At 37.5% G+C, this 18,182-nt stretch overlaps 1 protein-coding gene across 16 annotated transcripts in view; it reads right to left on the reverse strand.

The window, feature by feature from the left end:
* The window catches only part of NCOA1 (nuclear receptor coactivator 1), a 241,278-nt gene that overhangs the window by 32,065 nt on the left and 191,031 nt on the right, over nucleotides 1-18,182 (reverse strand). For all 16 annotated transcript variants that reach the window (XM_049651968.1, XM_049651961.1, XM_049651964.1 and 13 more), the window contains 6 exons: nucleotides 17,811-17,958; nucleotides 15,140-16,460; nucleotides 11,686-11,866; nucleotides 3,125-3,242; nucleotides 1,472-1,640; nucleotides 138-452 (listed from right to left, as the gene is read on the reverse strand). In XM_049651968.1, the coding sequence (XP_049507925.1) occupies nucleotides 138-452; nucleotides 1,472-1,640; nucleotides 3,125-3,242; nucleotides 11,686-11,866; nucleotides 15,140-16,460; nucleotides 17,811-17,958 (2,252 nt within the window). The remainder of the gene's footprint in view (nucleotides 1-137; nucleotides 453-1,471; nucleotides 1,641-3,124; nucleotides 3,243-11,685; nucleotides 11,867-15,139; nucleotides 16,461-17,810; nucleotides 17,959-18,182) is intronic.

An 18,182-nucleotide genomic window follows, 5' to 3' on the forward strand; every position in this document is an offset into this window, starting at 1 on the left:
GTTTTTTGAGTCTTTCACAAAGGTTGTGGGACTACTCCCACTTAATACCTTTCTTGTAGCAATTAGGCTGTTCTTATTTCAGAGAGGGAGCCAGCACATGCCTTTAAATGTATCACCTGCTAAAAAAGAGTGCTCACCTGCTGCTGTCCCTGCAAGCGCTGCTGAAGCTGAAGCCGCAGCTGGTTGGGGGCAGCGGGAGGTCTGTTCAGAGTCTGTCTGGGCTGCATGCCCATGCTGGGTGAAAAAGCGCCTCGGGGAGGTGTCACTTGAACAGGCATAGTCCCCAGGGAAGGTTTTTGCCTGACCATGCCTTGGAAAGGGCTGGAGAGATTGGCAGTAGGTGAAGGAGAAGAATAAGGCTGGGAATAAAGGTTGGGTCTTTCGTCCATCATCAAAGGTGGTGTTGCTTGTTGTGGTGGGAATCTCTCTGATAACACATCTAATCCACCTCCCTGTTGGACAGCAAGCCAGAACATTTTACAAATAAGTTAATGCCAATACGTGACATGCTTCTCTATATAATCTTGGATCTGAGAACATTTACCTCTAGAACGTCTTATTATAAAATATTCATGCTGAAGTCATGAAGCTCTCTAGGAGTTTGCTACATAAAGGAATCACTTATGAAAAGTTAACTTTTGAAATGGAGTAACAGATGAACTGAGATGTTTAAAATCTCAGAAAAGAGATAAAAACGTGGTTAAAACAAAAGGCCCTAAAATCAGCGAGATAAAGCTAAAAGGTTTAAAAAGAACCACATTGCAAAGCCTAAGAGAGAACAAACTTTACCTGTAATAGTTTACCATGAGGAGTTAGATTCCTAAAGGAGGGATTAATTAAGCATTTTTTCTATCTCAAATACAAAGTTCATCCTTTTCTCTTATTTGAAAAAAATTCATAGCTGGCCTAACAGAATGCCATAGCTATGGCTTTCAGAATTTATACTATTATTCACTGTAAAAAAATCTAATTTAAATTGTGACCCGGTGTATGTAACTGAAAGGAAAATTTTATGAAACATAACTTCCCCTTTTTGTGGGCTATGCATTCTGATACCTTATATTCTACTCCTTAAAAGAATGTTGATTTTTTAACCTCACAGTGTGAAAAATGCTTGGAAGTTGGAGCATCATGGAATATATAGGTTGAGGTCTAGCACGAATGAAGGATAAATTAAGTCCTAGAATAAGAAGTAATGATATAATGTTGGATTCTATTCTAGGGGGAGCTTCTAAGATTCTGTTCCATAGTGAAACGCGAAGACTTTCTAATTCTAACTATTTGTAATTATTATGATTTTTTGTTTAAAAAACTCATTAGTTAGCTATTATATATTTTGACAATTTTCACAAGAATAAATTATAAAACCACAAAAAACATAGTGAGAACAGTATTGAAAAATCTTGCTTAAAAATAATTCTCTAGCTTCTCAGGATTGTATCAGTTATATAAGGCCGAGCTTAATAAATACCTGGACAAGTTTGTCAATCCCCAGAGCTCTATCTAGTTCAGCTAGCTCCGTTTCATCTTTGCCGCTGAGGAAGGACACCAGCTGTTCAAGAAGAGCCTTCTCATCATTTCTTCCTTCTACTGTTGTTGGTGGACAGAGAAGCTCATCTAATTGTGAACTAATACACTGGCTATAGAATCAAAAGATAGAAATGTTTAAGACTGATACAGCAAATAAGTATTCAATCTCAGTAATGCAAATATATATATGTATATATGATACGAACACATATGCAAGTCTTATTCTAGAAAGTTCTTTGCTGAGATGCTTTTTCGACCAATTCTTACACAAAGAAATGTTCTACACTTATGTGAAAAAACTTATAAATGTTCTATATGTAGCTGGAATGTATTTTCACTATTTTATCAATCACTGAACTTTGCTTCCATACTCTTCCTGTTAGCTTATAGAATTAGCCTAAAAAATTAACTAAACATAGTTAAGAAAGGAAAAACAATTTTTGGTGAAAATCAAAAATAAAAATCAATCAAAATCTCATAAAAAATCATCCAGCCTATGGTAAGATTTATTCTATTTATACTTAACTCTCAAAGATGATCAAATCATATTGGTAATATGACAAGATGACCATTTACCCAAGAAATTAAACTAGAAAAAAGAAACATGCTCAGTGTTAAGCAACAACAACAAAAAAATGTTGATTACATGAAGGAAATACATAGTCTAATCCAAAAGGATGCCAATTGATGCATAAAATTTAGAAATATATAGAAAATAATATTAATAATACAAATATAATGACATAATTTTAAGGATTCTTTTTGGGGGAAGGTAAGTGGGAATGCAGTTCATAGTTAAAAGCTCTAAGCCACACTCGATACTGTCTAGTCATCCTTTGGTTGCTATGTATGAAATGTACTCTTCTCTAATGTTTTGGAATAGAGCTACTTATGTCAATTAAGCAATTAAATTGTAATCAAGATGGGACACTAAGTAGATGTAAAATGTACCTTCTCTTATTAACCATCTTGCTCCAAAAAGAAACTCTGGACAAAATAATTATACAACTAAAAGCTCAAGAGCTTTCAGGATAATTGTTATACTGAGCTCACTTCATCTACAGGTCTCAGAAACTGTATAAGAATCAATCAAAGCAAAGCAAGAGATGAAAAATAAAACAACCACTGCATACTATGTCAACCGCTTGGTAATTACAATACATACCGGCCTTGCAGTCACACAGTAAATAAATCTGTTTAACTTGGTGTCTTCCTACATCCCCTTTTTTTCATTAAACATTCACTTCTACTGCTAGCTCACAAAATACCAATGTAGGCTGGAATCCAGTGTGGGAAAAGTAGTTCTTTGTTGAAATTGGGATCTGATAATTTTAATTTTTTAATTTTTAAAATTTTTTTATGTTTATTTATTTTTGAGAGAGAGCAAGCGAGCAGGGAAGGAGCAGAGAGAGAGGGAGACACGGAATCCAAAGTAGGCTCCAGGCTCTGAGCTGTCAGCCCAGAGCCCAACACAGGGCTCAAATTCACAAACCGCGAGATCGTGACCTGAGCCGAAGTTGGACACTTAACCGACTGAGCCACCCAGGCACCCCAAGTATCTGATGTTTTTTAAAGTAGGAAATGTGTTACTCACTCTTCTGGTTTATTCTGATTTACGGTAGTCACTGTATTATTTGCCCATGGAATCTGATCACCTGTTCCTGGCTGTCCAAACTGGTTATCAATTGCTTCCAATTCCAGCTCCGGTAATCCTGGAAAAAGCAAGAAGTCAGGATCACAGTGGAAGATAAAAAGACAGTATTTTTCAGAAGTAATATATTGTGTAATAGAATGAGATTTCCCCTATAAAATATTATTTCGATGATACAAAGGTCCCTTATTCAGAAACTTAAACTATCTAGAATGTGGCCACGTAATAACCAGTGAGAAAGAAAAAGTCTCTGAATCAAAGACAATCTGATGTAAAAAAGCCTGCACGTAAGTTGACGTTATCATAGGAGAATCACTCAGAATTTTGCCAAAAATTATCTCTTTTATTTCTTTTTAACTGTTTTCTTTTTTATTTCTTTAATTTTTAAGTAATATCTACACCCAACATGGGGCTCGAACTCACAGCCCTGACTGAGATCAAGAGTTGCATGCTCCACTGACCGAGACAGCCAGGCACCCCAGAAATTATTTTTTTTAAAGATAATTATAACAATTTTGGTTAACTGCTTTTTCAGTCTACAGGGCAGTATAATACACTATAGGTAGGGACAGTGTTATCATGAAATGAGAGTGGCAAACAAAAGATGTTCTATAAAAGGCAGTAACAGAAACTATAGGGCACAGCAGTCTGGGGTCGTTTAGAAAATGGACAAAGCTCTGTAGCTGTTAACTAAGAATATATCTGTATAATAACAGCATAACGACTGATGCTTATAACAATGACAAATGAAAAAAGACATCAAATTATATCTTGTAATGGAAGAAAATAGTATATGCATTTTAGAAAGTTTTGGTTAGGCATTTTCTTTTCAAAACTTGATCATTACTGTTTATTCTATGAAAAATTGTAAATAACCTGAATTCCAGAAACTCAGGGAATGTTTAATGAACCCTGGTTTGGATAGTTACAGTGTCCAACTAAATGAAAAAGAAAATGACCTTATAAACCAAGATATTATGTGCAGAATGATTCTGGTTTTACAAATTATTTAGTATATATGAGTAGAAAAAAATTCTGGAAAGGAGTTTATCTTTGGTAGATTTTAGGTTGTGAGATTAAGGATGACTTTTATTTTCTTTTAATGCTTCTAATGGTTATTTGTAATTTCTGAAATGGACATATATTAATTAATCATTGTTATGGGCTGAACTGTATTCCCCCAAAATTCATATGAGAAGGTCTAACTCCTAGTAGCTCAGAATGTGACTGTATGTGGAGACAGGGTCTTCAGAGATGGGCAGGGAAGTTAGGGTGGGCTCTAATTCAAGATGACTGGCGTTCTTATAAGAAGAGGAGATTAGGACACAGACAAAACACAGATAGAGGGATGACCACAAGGCCACTGCAAGGAGGCAGCCATCCATAAGCCCAGGAGAGGCCTCGGAAGAAACCAAACCTGCCAACCCCCTTCACCTTGGACTTCTAGCCTCCAGATCTGTAAGAAAATTAAATTCTGTTGTTTAAGCCACCTGGTCTGTGGTATTTTATTATAGCAGCCCGAGAAAACTAGTATAATTTTTAAAAACCCAACTAAAAATGCGTTGGAGGTTGTTTTTTTTTAAGTGTATTTATTTATTTAGAGAAAGAGTGCAAGTCGGGGAGGGGCAGAGAGAGAGAGAGAGGGAGAGAAAGAATCCCAAGGAGGGGCAGAGAGAGAGAGAGAGGGGGACAGAAAGAATCCCAAGCAGGCTCCACACTGCCAGCACAGAGCCCAACGTGAGGCTTGAACCCAGGAACCATGAGATCATGACCTAAGCCGAAGTCAGACACTCATCTGACTGAGCCACCCAGGCGCCCCAAAACACATTCACTTTTAAATGCAAATAATTATAGCTTTCAATTAAATTTGTCTTGTCTGTCATGACAAATGATAGAAAAATTAAATTCTGTAGATTCAGAAAAACAAAACAAATAACCACCAAACAACACCAACCACAAATGATGATGGGAAAGTAATCACTTAATTCCTATCATTATTTAAATCAGGAAGTTAGTCAAAGAAGATTATCTAAAGCTGTCCCACTGCTCTATTCCACACATTAATTCCTCAGTCCTATTCTATTTCAGAAATCTAACCTAGACAAAATTAATTATATTTAAGAGTCAAAGAAAATTTATATGGCTATCTACCATCAATACTGAATATTATAAGATAGTTTATTTGACTCAGTAATAGGACACAGTACCTCATTGGTGTCCTGGTGAGGAAAATATCAATAAGCTAGATAAAATTTCTCAAAATGAAGTAAGATTCATGTGCTAAGTTTGATGACTAGGAAGATAAACCCAAACAAATCAAACTTTGATTCAAGTAAAAGTTCTGTTTGCATAGGCTTTATGCTTAAAAGTTGGTTTTTATTCTAAGAGTTACCTCAACGTTTTAAGATTTCCTTTAGAAATTTATTTTTACAAAAAATTTGAGGATTTGCTGGAATGTTTTAAAAAATACACAAATATGGGCCCTTGGGTGGCTTAGTAGGTTGAGCATTCGACTTCGGCTCAGTTCATGATCTCATGGTTCGTGAGTTTGCGCCCCGCACCAGTCTTACTGCTGTCAGCACAGAACCTGCTTTCGATCCTCCATCCCCCCCACTCTCTGCCCCTCCCCTACTTGCTCTCTCAAAAATAAACAAACGTTAAAAAAAACAAAAAAGAAAAACACAAGTTATCTTTGTTCGTCCAGGGAATAAATCTATTATTTTTGGTCATATTTGTGTCCCTATCACAAACACGAGTATGTACATATGTAACACAAGACAGGCAAAGTAATTTGTAGAGGCAAGCATCAATGCGTCTTCGTGTTGGAGAGGGACAGATGAAGTGGGGGTAGAAAACAAGCTCTTAGGGATCCCTGATCAAGCTATTTTTTTTTAATGTTTGTTTATTTTGAGAGAGAGAGAGAGAGAGAGGAGGGTAAGTGCGAGTGCATGTCAGTGGGAGAGGGGCACAGAGAGAAGAGAGAGGGAATCCCAAGCAGGCTCCATGCTGTCAGTGCAGAGCCTGATGTGGGGCTCGATCTCACAAATCATGAGATCATGACCTGAGCCAAAACCAAGAGTCAGATGCTTAACTTACTGAGCCACCCAAGTGCCCCATCCTTGATCAAGCTATTAATCTTTCTTATCATCTTTGCTCAACATCATATTTTCTCCATTTCTAGTCTGGTTAAGACAAAAGCTTTATATATCCATTAGCCACAAAAAAGTTATGTTACTAAAAAATTTAAAAATTTCTCGGGGCACCTGGGTGGCGCAGTCAGTTAAGTGTCCAACTTCGGCTCAGGTCATGATCTTGCAGTCTGTGAGTTCGAGCTCCACATTGGGTTCCATGCTGACAGCTCAGAGCCTGGAGCCTGCTTCTATTCTGTGTCTCCCTCTCTCTCTGCCTCTCCCCCACTCACACTGTGTCTCTCAAAAATGAATAAAATGCTAAAAAATAAATAAATAAATAAATAAATAAATAAATAAAAATTTCTGCACACAGGTAGAAACCATTGTCTAACCATGGCAGCAGCTTTTGCACATTCTACTCTTTTAACAGACCATCCCTATCTAGTGATTCCATCGGTCAGCCACTTTTCCTCAGCCATTGATTAAGAGGTTTCTGGCTCAGTTTTGTGTTACATTTGGTTGTAGTGTTTTATTTTTCTAAATAAAAATAAAGCACAGCAGTTGCAGTGTTTTATTCTGCTAAATGTGATGTAGACAACAGATTAACTTATGTTAAAAAAAAAACCCTCCTATAAATCATAAGATAAAAATGGAAAAATCCAATAGATAAATGGCGAGGAAATATGAACAGGTCACATCCACGTGACTGAAAAATCACTGAATCACAGATCACTGAGAAACGATCAACCTAATTCACAAAAAAAGCAATACAGATTAAAGCTATACTGTGATACTTTAAAAAACCAAACCATCAGATTGGCAAAGATGAGAAAGTGTGTAAACTCGATGTCTTAGGATGTGTAGAAAGAAGAACATTCTCAGAGTGTAAACCGGTGTAATAGCTGAGAAGGGCCATTTGGCAAAATCTATCTATCCTTTGACCAAGCAATTCTATTTAGAACTTCTATTTCAGTTACACTCTCATATGTAGTAAATTATCTCTACATAAGATTATACATTACAGCTTGATAAAATAGCAAAAGATACCAACAGGCACAATACTCTGTAAAAGGGAAATTAAAATGGATTTTTTTAATTACTGAAAAAGTGCTTTGTGTAAAACTCATTATTTTTTGAGTTATATAATTATTTTAACGTGCTACAAGTTAATGATCTTTAAAAAATAATAATCTCAGAATGTGTATGTCCATCAAACATAAGATCAACCACTTCACAAGATCATTCACTTATTCCAATGAAGTTGTCAGTGTTCAAATATTTTTGGAATTCTTCTAGATCGATCTAAAACAGTATACAGGTCCCTCAAAAAAATATATCTCCTTATAGTTAGTCTAATTTTGGTTCTGGTTAAAAGAAAGTATTATTGTTTTTTGGATCAACAAATTTGGCTCCAAATAACTCCAGAAAATTTCAGGAGTTAAATCCACCCTCAAAGGATAAGGAGCTGAAGACAATCAAAAGGACGTCACAGAGGTTTTGAAGGTGCTGCCGAAGAGGTCATATTGTACATATTTTGACCAATAATACCCTCCTACACTGTCTCTTGATGTGCACTTATAGTACATTTCTAACAACATTATTTAAATCACTTGGTCACACTGCATGGGTGTGTGGTGTGCATGTCGACAGGATATTTTGAAAACAGGCAGACTGAGATTTAAATCCTGATTCTGCATATACTAAGTGGAAAACTTCAGGCAAGTTTTTGTCTGTATTTTTTCTTTCTTTTCATTCTCTGGATCTTAATTTTCTCATATGTAAAGAGACCGAAGGTAATTCTCTGGTTCAGTGTGGCAGATTTATCCTTGTATTTTATTTTCCCTCCAAAATTATCTCTGAAATAACAAAAGAAATAAAAAAGAAAAAATATATCTCCAGCTGAAGGAAAGGCAAAAGACGTATGGCAGCTGACTTGAACGACAGAGCTTCTGAAAGATAAAACAGAGGGGACAAACTGATGGTAAAACCTTAACAAAACTAAAAAAATCTACAGTGGGAGAAAGAGAAGATTCTCCAAGAAGGGGAGTTTTCCCAAAAGAAGACCAGAACACCCCCAAGCTCAGTGGTCAATACAGGAACAAGCCAGGGGCGACTGGGCCACTGAACAGCTGCAGCAGGCCCTGCCCCAAGTGCAGAGGACTCTGGCATCTGCCCCTGGGATTAAAGGGGTAAGTGCCTGACTCAGGGTGGGAGTTCTGCCCAGGGAATCTCCCAGAGTGGGTGCCTGGGCTGCCACGAGGATTTCCCCATCACCAAGCCCCGCTCTCTCACAACAGCAACAAAGAAATAGGGCTTCTATAATCAGAACCTACTACATTCGCTGCCAGAGCAAAAGGGTTTCTCACGTTAGCTAAAGATACACTCTAGCTACCAAGATTGTTCATTCTAGGCCTTTGTCAGTGTATATGGATGGACATCTCAAATTCCAGAAAAGTCAGTGGCAGGAAAGAGAGATAGAAAGTTTAACAAACAAAGTAACTTTGGAGAAAACAAAGATAATTACAGAAAATGGATGGGTCCTAGAGTAAGTATAATAGATGTGTCACGACACAGACTAAAGAGTTTTTCATACCCATACAAAGTAATGGGCTCCTATAAAAAGATGGACTCCCCATCTTCTTTTTCCTTCTTCAATCCTTTATTCTGTTTTCCTTTATTCTGCCCAACTTGTTTCCTTAGCCTTATGCCTCCTAAAATCTTATTTTCCTTCTTGTCTATATTGAAACCATATAGACCGGCTGTCTGCATCTATCATCCTTGCCCTCGTTTACCTCAGTATCTTCCCTTCTATGCTTTTGGCCTTTGCCAACACTATAGCACAAGGTTTAACAGATTCTGGCCTATTTATATACTTTTATATATGGAGCTATATTCAGGGGAGGAAATCTCAAGAGAGAAGAAAGAGCTATTTGCCTCAGGACAGACTATGAAGGAAAAACACTCCATTTTCACAGTCCTATAGAGCTAGAAAACACTTTCTATTTGTATTATCTTTAATTTTTATCAAATTAATACAGGCACATAATTTTTAAAGTCAGAACCAAAAGGTCTATTATGAATAAAAGCAGTTTTAAGCTTTACCCCTCAACCATTCTCGATTTGTGTAGGTGTTTTCTTTGGCACTTACCTATTTATTTCTAAATATGCGTATGCTGCTATTCTTTGACATCTTAATTTCAGATTACCAACTTCCCATCATGGCAGAGGAAGTCTTAATTCTCCCATATCTACCTCTCCTACTACGCCCTTTGTCCCCAATTCCCTAACAGTGATTTCATATGATTTTTCGTTCATTTGTTTGAAAATATCTTATTTTCCATGTTTTCCTCCTCTTTCATTGTTTGTTTGTTTCTGGAATTCTTATCTACCATTACTGGCCCTCCTAGGTTGATCTTAACTTTTTCTTCCAAATTTTCTATTTGTCTTTTGGTCTTTTTTTTTTTCTTTCTGAAAGTTTTTCTCAGCTTTGTCTTCTAACGTTTATCTTGAAATTTAAAATTTTTGGATATCTAATTTCCAAAGGTTCTTTCTTGTTCGTTGCCCCCTTTTTTCTTCCCATATTATTTATGGATAAATTATCTTTTCAAAAATTTCAGCATTTTTTTTTTTCTTAGTCCATGCACTCATTGTATAGCTCTACCGCATACTCTTTTTCTGTTTGTTTCTTTTACTCTCTTTCAAGTTGCAGACTTCCCTCAAAATCCTGGTGATGTCTGGCTATGTCTGTTCAGTGTTCTAAAACACTGACTTTGAGAGCTAAGCGTGAGGCCTGTCTCCTGGGAGCCTTCTGTTGGATATTAGATGGCAGGAGGATCTTTGCACTTTAGGGAGCTCTCCTTCCATAGCTATAGCCAGTCATCTCTGTTCTGGTCATTCAGTGTCTCCTGAGATAAATCCTCAAGTCTCCCATATTAGATGGAGAATGGGACCAGGATCAAACCAATCAGTATGCAGACTTTCATTTTACTGCCTTTTAGCCTTGCACCTTCTTGTTTCTCCAACTGTGTCTGCCATCCCAGAGTCTGGAGCCTCTCAGTTCCAATTAGAAGAGGCTTTTGGAGTCATTTCATCTAATTCTAATTCTCCTTTTACAGATAAGGAGAATAAAGCTCAAAAAATTTATCTGTCCAAAGTAATACTGTTAATAAGTGGAGAACGGGAGACTTGAATCTGGGCTCCTGCTTACAACCAATGCTCAAGTCAGCTGAAAAACTGCTTCCAAAAATGTCAGAAATGACTCAAGACTTTTCTTTCCAGCTTCCTGGAAATCCTGGCAGACTTTTAGGAGGTGTGTCATGACAGCTAAAAGCTGCAGTAGAACTGAAATAAAATGAGTCCCACATCTGATCCCATCAGAAGAATGACAAGACTGGTCAGGAACACAGGCAAATTTTGAAAGTGAGCTGGTTAGTTTCCAGATGACACAATGGAATTACCACCACTGTTATTTTAAACTTCAAAATTTGATGGGTGAAAAAAACTTGACAGCCCTATCTTCATGAAGTATTATCCTATCAAAGTGTCTCTCTGGGCTGGAGTAGAAGTGACCTATTTCAACAGAGCTGTCTCCTAAATGGTGCTCCATGGGAAAAAATGCATTACTTGAGAAAAGGAATTCCATAATTAAGAAAGTATGGTCAATGCTTTACAGAAATCTACACTGGTATCTTTAACACAGGACTTTTTAAAACCTTTAATATGCACTGTGGAATGGCATACGTGCCATGCCATGTACCATCCACCCAGTGGATTTTCGCACAAAATCCCTTTTTTTTTTCCAACTCCTAGGACTAGTGTTCAATGAAGACACTTTGGGAAACACAGTTTGACCAATATTATATTTGTGAAAGTCCTGCTATGGAATATTTTGGGTAAGAACACAAAATTATTTGCTTCAACATTAATTACAAAAGGATAGAAGTTATCCCATAATTTAAAATACACATGATGAGTCAAGTTTATATGTTTAAAAGTAACTGTATATCATTTACAGTGGCATTACTAAAAAGATAGTTCACTCTCTGGGGGCCTGGTGGCTCAGTCAGTGAAGTATATGTCACTGGATTTCAGCTCAGTCATGATCTCATGACGACGCCGACAGCGTGAAGCCTGCTTGGGATTCTCTCTCTCTCCCTTTCTCTCTCTCTCTCTCTCTTTCTGCTCCTCCTCTGCGTACACACACACACTCTCTCTCTCTCAAAATAAATCAATAAACTTAAAAAAAAAAAAAAGAAAAGAAAAGACAGTTTACTCTCAACAAACAAATGGTCTGTGCAGTAATGGTGAGAGACAAAAGCACTAACCCATATTATCATTAAACATTTAAAATGAGGTTTTCTCCTCGACACATACTATTCAGCCTGGAAGTGGGTCTGGCAGTGGTGGACTGAAGCGAAGCTGGCAGGGTCTCGGATTTGATCGTTACATTGGTGACCGCACCATCCATCCTCTCCGGCTCACACAGGCCTGGCAACTGGGCTGCCTTCTCCAGTGTGGGTAGTAACTGATCAAACTGGTCAAGGTCAGCTGTAAACTAAGAACAGAAACCAAAGTTAGAGAAAATATATTCTATACTTTACCTGAATCAATGTAGAAAAAAAGGTGCTCCTGGGGCGCCTGAGTGGCTCAGTTGGTTGAGTGTCCAACTTCGGCTCAGGTCATGATCTCGCAGCCAGTGAGTTCGAGCCCCGCATCGGGCTCTGTGCTGACAGCTCAGAGCCTGGAGCCTGTTTCAGATTCTGTGTCTCCCTCTCTCTCTGACCCTCCCCTGTTCATACTCTCTCTCTCTGTCTCAAAAATAAATAAACATTAAAAAAAATTTTTTTTTAAAAAAGAAAAAAAGGTGCTCCCTTATACTCTGTGAGTTAAGTGTGACTATGAGGGAAAGAAAGAAGAAGTAATCAGGAAGATTGGGGCCTCACTGAAATTACGTGAGCTACTAGAAAAAATGTGGATGCTTATGATATTAATATAGTGTAAGATATAAGATAATATACACATAATATGTGTCTACTATATTTGGGTACAAAATTTACGCACAGGAAAAAGATTGGACTGCAAAGAAGTATCAAAAGTACTGTGTTACACTGATCGTGGATGATTTTTGATGTCATATTTTTTTTAAATCTTGTAAAATGACTTACTATATGATGGAATGAAAAATAAATTCACACTGATGTAACTTTATAATTTGAAATCGTTTGGGAAATATCTTAATAAATCGTACATCAGCTTCAAAGATCCTAAGAAGGTCACTTCCACTTGAGGATTTAATAAAATAAGAAACATATATTCTAGGAGCTCCTGGGTGGCTCAGTCGGTTAAGCGTCTGACTTTGGCTCAGGTCATGATCTCACAGTTCTTGAGTTCGAGCCCTACAATGGGCTCCGTGCTGACAGCTTAGAGCCTGGAGCCTGCTTCGGATTCTGTTGTCTCCCTCTTTCTCTGCCCCTCCCCCACTCACACTCTGTGTGTCTCTCTCTCAAAAATAAATAAACATTAAAAAAATAAATTAATTAAAAAAAACCCCAGAAACATATCTTCTAGACTAGACAGGGTATCCCTACATCTGTATGAGGTTATACATAGGAGGAAACTGACCTTTATTTCCCAATATTATTCTATTAGGATTACTTTGAGATAATTCATCAACATAAAACAGGGTTTCACTATTTAATACAACTAAAATTTATATTTTCAGACTGCATATACAGAATTATATACATGCATTTTTTAAATGTCTGACATCTTCCACTTAACATTACATTTCTGATTCAGAGATCTTGTCACATGTAGCAGCAGTTAATTTGTTTTCACTGCTGAAAACGAACCCATTGTACGAACATACCACAGTATATATCCATCTTACTGTGATGGATTTATGGGTATTTTCAGTCTGGGGCTAATACAAATAAAACTACTATGAACATTTTTGCACATGTCTTTTGTTACACATGTGCAAAAAGTACTAATTATAAAGGAAAAGACTGGCAAATTGGACTACGTTAAAATGAAGAACTTCAATTCATCAAAAGTACCATTAAAAGAAAGAAAAGGCCAGTCAAAGCATGGAGAAGTTTGCAAATATATAACCAACAAAGGACTCATCCAAAAAAATGTAAAGAACTCTTATAAGTCAATTAGAAAAAGACAACATATTGGGAAAATGGGCAAGCCACTTGAATAGGCAATTTACAAAAGAAGATATCCAAATGATCAATAAACGTTTATTAAGGAAATGCCAATTAAAACTATGAAGTACCACTACCACAGACCCCAGAATGTCTAAAATTTAAAAGACTGACAATACCAACTATCAGCAAGGACATGGAACAACTAGAAGGAATTCTTTGTACACACTAGGAAAACTGGCATTATCTACTAAAGATGAACATACACGTATCTTATAATCTTGCAATTCCACTCTTAGTATAAACTCAGCAGAAATGCACGTACATGTAAACTAAAACAGATGTACCAGGATTGTACAGCTAATTTTAAGGAGAGTTTTAATAATTATTTAAAGCTGTTTTTCAGCTTAAAAAACAAAGTATTAATTTACTTGTACCAAGAAACATAAGGGATAGCCTCATCCTCAAAGAGCACAATGAAGAATTAACCACAATAGTGTTATTGCAAATGGTACAGAGACAATACGGAGCACTATGAATGCAGAGGAAAGAAATGTCTAACGAGGACTAGAGGGGGAGGCTTTATAGAGATGATGTCTGAACTGGTCTGTGAAGGATGAAGAGAAGTTCAGCAGACATAGAAAGGAGAGCAAGGCAGAAGATGTTTAGAAGAGACATGGCTTATCCCAGGAATGGCAAGGACTTCCATGTGCCTAGAATGCAGTATGTCTGAGGGAAGAGAGAGATCTCTGTGAGACAAAGGTAGAATATAAAGCTGGCTCAAGAAATGAAAGACCTATGCACACTAAGTGTGAATCTTGTTTCACAACGGAGAGTCTCATTAATAAGCTGCTTTGTAACTGTATTTCCAGCTATCTCATACTTGTCTATATTCCATCTAAATAAGTTGTTAGCTCCTAGGGCGAAGAGACCATATTTTCAGTTTTTCTTAAATTCCTCCCGAGTCCACGCAACTATTCAATAAATGAAGCTGGCTGTTAATTTCACTCCACCCCCCACTTCAGCCTGAACACAGAGGTTTCTAATTCATAACAATTTATGCAAAGATTTATTTGTGTTCACTTCTGTGTCAGGGCCTGTTATGTACCCTACTTCCCAGAATACTCGAAGTCCCTCTTCTGATAAGGGCTGAAGGCTGAGAAGAAAAACAGCCTCAGAAAACACTTCAAAGGAAATTGAATAGCAAAGCAAGCCAGACGAGACAGTCTTGTCCACCACCTCACACTTCTCTCCCATTTCACTTACATCGGAGCTTCCCAAACTTAGCTATACATCAGAGTTCCCTGGTGAGCTCCTTTAAAATACCGACTTCTGGGTTCTATTTTCAGAGTTGGATTCAACAGGTCGGGTTGGGAGGAGGGGGCAGGAAAGGTATGCTCAAAAATCTCCAAAGTTGTGAACTGATTTTATAGAAAGAAGAAAACATCTACTTGCTTAGAATGCCACACTAAAACTGTAGCCCTCCGAAGTTCCAACGAGAACTTTTGAGGGCATCCTGTGATTTTTTCAACCATTGATACTAATCTTTTAATATATGCTCAGCGGGTAGGACAAAACACAGCCTGAATCCAAATCTGGTTTATGGCTGGAGGAAAACAAATGAAAAGGGAAAAATAACTATGCACGTTCATTCTCTAAAGCAAGGAATTACGTACCTGGCTCTGGGACTCCAGTTTAATTTCCTCAGGAGCAGGTTTGGTCATTGGGGTTGGGTTTGTGTTACAAGGATCCATCTGTTCTTTCTTTTCCACTTTCACCTTCACATCATCCAGGCTCAGGTTTGGAGTTGATCTTATATCTTTCTCATCTTTATCTAAAAGATATCGTAGGAGCTGATGGTCTTTTGATTCTTTTTTCTTTGAAGCATCCAGTTCTAGTTTTACGCTCGAGTTCCCTTGTACCTGTCCAGTCACTGACACAGAAGTAGACGCACTGTCCTTTTTATCAGGCTCGACAGATAAAGTGGTGATATCCGAGGGGCTGCCCTCCTGTAAGAGCCTGTGCAGAATTTTGTGCCGCTCTGTCAGTGAGCTATGAGAGGAGGGGCAAGAGCCACTCGAAGAGTTACCAGAGGCCGAGCCGGAAGTGCCTGAGCAAGACAGTACCTCTTTGCAACTTGTGTCTATATCGGCATGCCGTAACTGCTGCTCTGCTGTTGTTGTCAGAAGCTGCACTAGTTTGTGACTGGTTTGGGAGTATTTATTGTCTCCATCTGAGAGTCTGTCATTGTTATGCAGAAGCCCGGAATCCAGAGGTTTGCCATCACTAGAGCTGTTGTCGGACTGAATCATTTCATTTAAAATGGATGCAATCTCTTTGTTATCTTTGGACTCAGCTTTTGTGGGCTGTATATTTAATCTGCTAGGTGAATTCTGAGAGCTCATCTGCCTGAGGACTGGAGAAGTGGCAGAGAAGCCAACGGAGTTATTGGGTCCTTCGTTCATACTCTGTAAAGATGTTACTGGGATGTTTGAATAAGATCGGTTACTATTATTACAGGTAGTACCTGTCATGCCAACGGGAGAGCTTAATGTTGGAATATTAGGAGGAAACGAATTGTTTGGCATCCTGGGCCTTGTTGCCAATCCAGAACTAACTTGTCTCCTTGGAGACATGAACTGTGCAAGAGATATTCCTGTACCTTCCATAGGAGAATTATTGAGGTTTAAGGAGGGGTTAGTGCTCTGGGAACTGGCCTGTCCCTGGTTTAAGGCAACACTGGCTACAATCTGATTTCCAGGTGAGCATCCAAAACTCCCTTGGCTGTTGCTAGAGTTACTATGACTGCTGCTATGGAGGTCTGAGCTCTGTTGGCGGTTTACTCTGGGGGATACCATGTTGTTGCTGGATGGTGGCAATGTGGATGAACGAACCACACCATGAGCCGGAGAGATACTAGAATTGACGGACGGGTTTACTCGGGAAATTGACATTCCAGAATTAGTGTCATCTTGAGGAGAAAGACCACTGTGTTCCCTAGGAGGAGAAAAGACATTATTCAAACATCTCCACTGGTTTCCATTAAAATATTTTTATGATGCATATTATAAACCAAGACCATTAACCTCATTAATACTGCAAGCCATCAAGAAAAGAGCTTCTGTATCACCTTAAACTAAAGAGAAACAGTGGACTATTAGTACTATTGTGAAATATTAGCACCACTTAATGGGAAATGGTGCTCAAGGTTCCATAAATTTGATAACGGTTTCAATTATAGGAAAAAGAAATCTTTCTTGGCCTTGGAAAAAATCCAATATAGGTACTTTTAAACTTTTCAAAATGTAATATAAATACTTAACATTACAATAATATTTTTGGTTGAGAAACTTCCCACACCTCTGTTTATAAAGCCTTTATTCATGACTCCCTTGTTACAGCTTTTAAGTATTTCAACTCCAAAGAGGAAGACTGGGTAAGGAAAATACTGTGTCACTGATGTAAAAATTAAAAAGGGTGATATGCAGACATAGCAGATGTTTTGAAAGAGAAATCACAATATGAAAAAAAGAACTGTGCTAATTCCACTCACAAGAATAAATTAAACTAAAATTAGAAAAAAACAGAATACTGAATTCAGATTTTCATCGAGCTCTTTACTCAAATCCATAATTATGACAACAGATTTGTGACTGGTATTACCATGTTCCAATAAGCAAATATATCAGATGAGGAAAAGATGAAGTGAGGGGAAATGTCTTTGTTTTTGTTTAATGCTACATTTTAAATAGTTACAAATGTAGGGTTTTGAATAATTCATAGGATAAAAGAATGGTTCCATGAATTTACCATATATACCAATGTAAAATGTATTTAGAGAGGGGAACAAATTAGAGGCAATGACACTCGAAAATCTCAAGTTGATAGTTTAATGACTTGTAGTTTCAGAAACTGTCAACTTGAACTCAGGAGCCATCCAGTCTGCACTAACGAAAATATAACACTTTTAAAAATAAAAATAACAATAGTAACAAACTCTGAAAGCTTTTATAAGACCAAAGTTCACACGTGGAATGTTGGATATTTTTAGCCACTTTTTTGGTTTTTACCCCCAAAACACATATTTTCAGCCTAACCTTCTCTGTGTCCCTTTTTAAACAAAACAAGACAAAACAAAAAACAAAAACAAAAACAACAAAAAGTAAGGCTACTGTTATGCGACAAAACTATAAAACCCAGTATGGATATACTGATTATATACTCATCACGCTAGTTTTAATTTAGAATTTTTGTTTTCTAGCCATTAAAGAGTATAAAAAATTTCTTCTCTAAGAAGAGATATGTGAACTGACTTATATCATATGAAGCTCTCCAAATAAGTAGTACCTGTCGATGATATGAATTCCCATGATGAAAGGTTGCATGTCTGGACTTTGAGGGTAGCAAAGCTTACACTTGGTGTGGGCGCTAAGCATTGTCCCATCATTCAATATGAATCTATAGGATGGGCTGGACGCAGTGCCACGGGTCATCACTGTTTCAAACGAAAGAAAAACCTAGTTAAAATTCTGACACTTGCACTTTGGGTGGAGGAGAGTTACCATGCCTTCCTTCTACCTTGAACCTCATTTTAAATGCCCTCCCAACCGCTGCCTGCTCAGTCAAAATAAAGAATACCTCAGACAAAGCAGAGATCTGAGCGGGGGAAAAAGATTCTGGTTGAAATAGACCACTTAATGACAAGTTTTCATTTAGTAC

This window comes from Panthera uncia (assembly GCF_023721935.1).
Source record: "Panthera uncia isolate 11264 chromosome A3 unlocalized genomic scaffold, Puncia_PCG_1.0 HiC_scaffold_12, whole genome shotgun sequence".
NCBI classification, from domain to species: Eukaryota; Metazoa; Chordata; class Mammalia; order Carnivora; family Felidae; genus Panthera; species Panthera uncia.